This window comes from Zootoca vivipara, chromosome 14, assembly GCF_965207765.1.
Source record: "Zootoca vivipara chromosome 14, rZooViv2.hap1.1, whole genome shotgun sequence".
Lineage (NCBI taxonomy): Eukaryota > Metazoa > Chordata > Lepidosauria > Squamata > Lacertidae > Zootoca > Zootoca vivipara.
In genome coordinates, this window is record NC_142597.1 from 43,377,005 (window position 1) to 43,383,004 (window position 6,000).

General features: G+C 46.9%; 1 protein-coding gene across 2 annotated transcripts in view; it reads right to left on the reverse strand.

The window, feature by feature from the left end:
• ULK2 (unc-51 like autophagy activating kinase 2) overlaps positions 1–5,776 on the reverse strand; it is a 74,638-nt gene extending 68,862 nt beyond the window's left edge. The window contains exons 1-2 of one of the 2 annotated variants that reach the window (XM_035138909.3): positions 4,124–5,776; positions 681–773 (exon numbers count right to left, since the gene is read on the reverse strand). In XM_035138909.3, the coding sequence (XP_034994800.3) occupies positions 681–773; positions 4,124–4,213 (183 nt within the window). In that variant the 5' untranslated portion in view covers positions 4,214–5,776. Of the gene's footprint in view, positions 1–680; positions 774–1,387; positions 2,528–4,123 lie in introns of those variants that run through there. The other variant, XM_035138910.3, reaches the window with a different exon arrangement.
• Positions 5,777–6,000: the final 224 nt, after the last annotated feature.

The window sequence follows — 6,000 nt, forward strand, 5'->3', positions numbered from 1 at the left end:
GCTTTCGAACTGCTAGGTTGGCAGGAGCTGGGACCGAGCAACGGGAGCTCACCCCGTTGCAGGGATTCGAACTGCCGACCTTACGATCGGCAAGCCCCGCATCTTTCTTACACAGAAAGAAAAATCAAAGAGCTGAGGCATGGCAATATTCAAGCACTTCACACCAGTCACCACCATTCAGCCCAGACACTGAGATCCAGCACCGAGAGCCTTCTGGCGGTTCCCTCATTGCGAGAAGTGAGGTTACAGGGAACCAGACAGAGGGCCTTCTCGGTAGTGGCACCCGTCCTGTGGAGCGCCCTCCCAGCAGATGTCAAGGCAATAAGTAACTATTTTACTTTTAGAAGACAACTGAAGGCGGCCCTGTTTAGGGAAGGTTTTAATGTTTAATGCTGTACTGTTTTAATATTCGGTTGGAAGCCGCCCAGAGTGGCTGGGGAAACCCAGCCAGATGGGCGGGGTAGAAATAATAAATTATTATTATTATTAGTGGATTTGTCAATTTCTACAGACGGAGAATCCCCATGCATTATTTGAAAACCCTCCAAATCTCGGCCTTTGCAGGAAGACATAAAATGCTGGAACTATGACTATCTAGATATGTGGATTAAGTTTCTCACCTGTCCTCTGAGGAAACCTTGCAGGAAGGCTGAAGTTTGGAAGAGTATCACAAACCATACCTTTAAAATTTTTATTTCTTTCCCGAGGAGGAGCTGAGATTTCGACAAGTTCTTCTTGTTGATGCTTTTGATGGCCACTTCCCAGTCAGTTTTCTGAAAAGAACAAAAAAAAGTGTTTTAAATCCAAACAAGTATCCTGATTTTTTTGTGTTAAGCAGCCCAATGACCCTAAGATGTGCTTCTTTAAAAAAAAAAATTCTCTAGACCAGTCATCCTCAACCTGATGCCCTCCAGAGGTTTCGGATTACTAACTCCCATCAGCCCTAGCCTGTCAATGGCTATGTTGGGGTTTCCTGTCTTTAAGAGTGGTCAACATAAGTAGTTTAAAGAGAATGATGGGGCAATAGGAAGTTGGCACCTTGGCCCTTGCCAATGAGCTCTTATTTACTCCAAGTAGCAGGCCAGCAACTGGAGGCTCCAGGGACAAATCCAGTCCCCTTTGGAACACCAACTTGAACCCCCAGTTGCCATCTCAGAGACATGGCAAAGGTGGCTGGAAACTGCTTGGGATGAGGAGGACACCTGGGGTCCTGGTCCTGCCTACTTCCCAACCCCCACCCCGAGATTTGGGGCATCAATATTTTCCAGTCATAGGAACATAAAAGCCTGCTGGACCAAGCCAGTGGCCCGTCCAGCATCTTGTTCTCACAGTGACTAAACAGACACATATGTGAAGTCCACAAGCAGGAATTAACAACAGCACTCACCCCTTTGTTTCACAGCAACTGCTATTCACAAGCATTCTGCCTCCAAGAGTGGAAGTAGTGGGCAATGAGAACTTCCCCTTGACAGTAGTTCCTACCATACTCTGGATTAAAACAGGGCCTGTGGGTGCCTATAATTCCACTAATTCAATGATTCCCATTCCCTTTTGTCAGTTTCCACCTCCAATGGTTGCATTTGCATTTAACTGCTGTGCCCTATCTTGCTTGCTGTTGTTTTCCAACAAACCACAAGCCCTCTCAGAGACAAGCAAACAAGCAGTGGTTTGTTTCTCCAAACCTTGGGGTTTTTTTTCAGCTGCTCTTGCATTGTGCCTCTGTAAGCTTGACAAGCATCTGGGGTGGCCTAATAAACCCTGGTTAAGCAAGACTGTTGAATGTGGACATAATGCCAAGCCATAGTTGAAACATGCCAGGGTGGTTTCACCAGTCTGAAGAAACCACCTCTAGGCTAGACACAGCTTAGAGTCATGTGCAAAAGCAGTCACTACATAAGCAAATTGAATATTCTGAATCACAAATGACTATAAATTTCAAGGCTCTTCATATACTTTAGTACAGAGAAGTGGAAATCTGTTTCCAATGGACTAAAGATATTGAAAAGATTGAGGGTAATCCCAAATGTAAACTGATCATCTCACAACACAAGTGCCTGACTCAATTTTCAAATCTCCCCACCCCCTTATAAACTTTGCATTTCAGTTATGCAACAGCTTTTTGTTGTGTTTCAGTCAGTCAATGCTGTCATCTTTTGAGTCACAAACTGTTCTGGGAGGTGCCAAATAGGAAAAACAGACCACTTAAGAAGGCAAGAAAGATAATGCATGCTCTGTGGGGAGGTGTCAAGTTTGAGTAAAGTTAATTTAAAAGTACAGTACCCTCAAATTATTGACAACTGCCTAGAAGACATTTTTGCCCTGGAAAATGGTTGCTTTGTTGTTGTTTTTATCTACATAATGCTTTGCAAAACATAAGTGAACTCCTGACCTAAGGAGCTTACCACCATCTCCTTTTCAATGGGAGAAATTTGACAAAAGGTGGGGAAGGATGGGCAACAAGGAACCCTCTTGCTCTCATTTGTTAGTGTTTTTTTCTTGAATTATGCAGCCACCTATTAATAAATGTGGGACATGGGTGGCACTGTGGGTTAAATGACAGGGCCTAGGGCTTGCCAATCAGAAGGTCGGCGGTTCGAATTCACATTGCTCGGTCCCAGCTCCCGCCAACCTAGCAGTTCAAAAGCACGTCAAAGTGCAAGTAGATAAATAGGTACCGCTACAACGGGAAGGTAAACGGAGTTTCCGTTAGCTGCTTTGGTTCCCCAGAAGCAGCTTTGTCATGCTGGCCACGTGACCTGGAAGCTGTACGCCGGCTCCCTTGGCCAATAATGTGAGATGAGCGCCGCAACCCCAGAGTTGGTCACGACAGTCAGGGGTCCCTTTACCTTTAATATTAATAAAAATTCCTAATTAAGACAATACTGAACATACACTGTATCTGAATTAAATCAACAAAAACAAAAGTTATAGAAGAAACAAATTTTTTCCAGAAGAGACACCAAAAAAAGTCCAGATTTAGAACACAACTGAAAAGCTTGGGTGAATTATAATGCCTCCACATGGCTCTGAAAAATCACAGAGAAGGTAGCAGATGAACCCCTCTGGACAGACACTACAGTATATTCCATAGTTGAGATGCCCCTGCTGAAAATGTCCCTCTTTTTGTTAGGACAAGGTAGGTAATCCATGTGCTCTTTTTACAGAACTGAAGCAAGGGAAACATCAACTTGCCAAAGGTCCAAAGCTAGATAAGCTTGTAGCAAAGGGGGGGGGAATTATAAGCTTTAGGTCAAGTTACTGGGGTTACGTAAAGGGGTTATTGAGGTCCTGAGGTCACAACTAGACATGGCACAGTGCGAGCAGAATTAAATAAAGTAAAGAGAATAAAGTAAAGGGGGGGGCTGATGGCCAGCAAAGCTTCCCATTATAAAGGGCAGCGAGGCTGTGAGTGGTGACATTTAAGAAATCTTTACCAATCTGAAGAGAGACAGTTTCCCATTAGCTCTGCAGTTACTGAATGGGGGGAGGGGGGAGGGAGTAAGACTGGTCTCTGCTGCCCCTGCACTCTGAGAGATTTACAAGTATGAGAAAAGGGGGGCGGGCAGAGAAAGGAAAGAGGCATTCCACCCTGAATTTTTAAACAGTTTACCTTGCTGAAACCTTTCTATGCAATTGCAACTAAACAAGCGAGAAACGAGAAGGAACCCATAATAACAGGCTGACATCACCACAACCACCATCTCTGCTCTGCTTTGAAATAAAAACAAACAGGCGGTGAACTTTAGAATAAAAAGGCGGAGGAGCCACATCCACATTCCACGCCCCCCACCCCCACCCCGAAAAAGCACTGCTTTAGAAAACACCTGACCTCAGCTGACTCTCCAGAACAGGCTAGCTGATGTCAACAAGGAGGATGGCCATAGGAGAAACAAAACAGATCAAAAGGTAGAGAAAAAGGGAGATGCTGAAGCAGAGCTGCTTGCGGACTGAGCCCTTGACTTATTCCAAATATCACCTCCTCCTCAAACAAGTCATGCAGACAAACAAAAACAGATACACAGAGAGAGAGGAAGGGAAGGAGATGGTTGTATAACCAGCCAAGAGATGGGATAAGAGGAAAAGGGAGGGGGGGGAGTCCGCCACCCTACCCTGCTTGATTTACCTTGCGGTGGCGACCTTTAAAGACCACAGCGAACGCTCCATGTCCTATGAGGTCCTTCTTGCTATATTCAAAGTCTCCCACCACCTCCATCCTCCTTCAAGGGGGCATGAAGCCCAACGGGCAGGGAGGATAGAGACCAGCTGGGGAGAAGGGGCCACCACAGCAAAGGCTTTTTAAAAATATTAAGCTCACATCAGCAACCCAGGCTGTGGAGGGGAGCAAGAAAAAGATGAGGCACCAAGCAGGTTGACTAGGGTGGGTCTGTCCGTCTCCCTTCCTCCTGTCCGCCCCCAAGGACGGGAGGCAGCTGTGGGCATGTTGCTTGGGGAGGCACAGGCCGGGGGTCCCCAGACGAAGGGGGTCGGGGGATACTGGCTGGCTGCTCCGGCGTCCCAAAGGCGATGAGCGTTTTCTGGCATGGGGAAAAGGAAGGAAAGGAGGACGGGGAGATCAATCCTCCTCCTCTGAAGGGGAGAAGAGGCAAGAGGGACCACAGAAGGGAAGAGTAAGCATTTAGGTTCCTTTGGGCCCTATATAAATTATTATTACTAATTACTAATGTAATAATAAAGGCCAGAGACGTGCAAGCACAGGTCGCTGGGTAAAGGTGGCACAGGTGAGTTTTAAGGCTTCAGAAACAAAAGGGGGTGTTAGCACCTTTAATGGTTTGTTTAAATATGAAGAGAAGAGGGCTTATCTAAGGTTTTTTTGGGGGGAGGGGAGAAATAAAGCCTAAAAAGGTGGAGGGAGAAACAAAATCAAAGACCCTTGAAAAGAAAGGGGACCACAATTTAAAAACATGCCCAAATGGGGTTCCACATAATAAAGGAATTTTAAAAGGGCAGTCACAATCTAAATGAGGGTGGGAAGAATGAATTGTATCCTGGGGTAAATTATATAGAATACAGAGACCCCCCTTAAAAATGGGTGAGCAATTAAGATACCTATTTCTTTCCCTAATTAAAAAAGGGGAAGGGGGAGAGGCCTATCCCTGAGTGGTGATCGGGAGAAAGGTGAATTCTGCTGCTGTTGGTTGTTTTGGTTTTATATATATATATATATAAACCTTTTAAGGGGGGATGGTGGAAAGCATACCAACCCTTTTTAATGGGGGGCGGCGGATAGAGATAAATACTGAAGGCCTGTAAACTGGGAATGGGGAATTGGGGGGAGAGGGCTTAGGCCCCCCCTCAGGGGTCCCTCATCACGGCCTTCTTACATTGTGCCCCCACACCTCGTTACCGGCCTGAAGGTCTTCCTAAACCTCTTTCCCACCCCCACAAAAATAAAAGTCAAGGCAATAGACCCTAAAACGGGTCGAAATAAAGGGGTCGGGCTCTTTCTAGTCCTGGGCCACAGATATTTCCGGGTGGGGGTGAAAGGGATAAAGGGACGGGGAAGAGAGAAATCCTGTCTTCTCCTCAGGCCGCTGCCCGCCGCCCCACTCGCGTCTTCCGCCGCCGATAGTCCTCCCTGCCCCGCCGGCGTCCGGCTACGACTGCCGAAGCCTCCGCGCGGTGCAGCCGCTCTTATAGGACGTATCGCGCAGGCGCAAGTCTTCTTGTCTCCCTCCGCCGGCATTGAGAAGCGGGCGGAGGGGAAATCAGAGGAAGAGGGAAAAGAGTCCCCCCGCGCGCTCCCGGGAGAGAAGGAACAGGCGGGCGGGGGGCGGGGATTGAAGGCGACGTGGTCCGTGAGGGAAAGTTGCGAAAGGGAGGGAAATAATGGCCTTGGGCGCCATTTTGTTTTTGGTCAAGATAAGCCCCCCCCCTCTATATATGGCACAAACAAAAACTAAATAAAAATAATTCACATACTCATGCTCACCATACACATACAGCCACAAGCATTGAGTAGCCTTTCAAGCTAGGAGACCA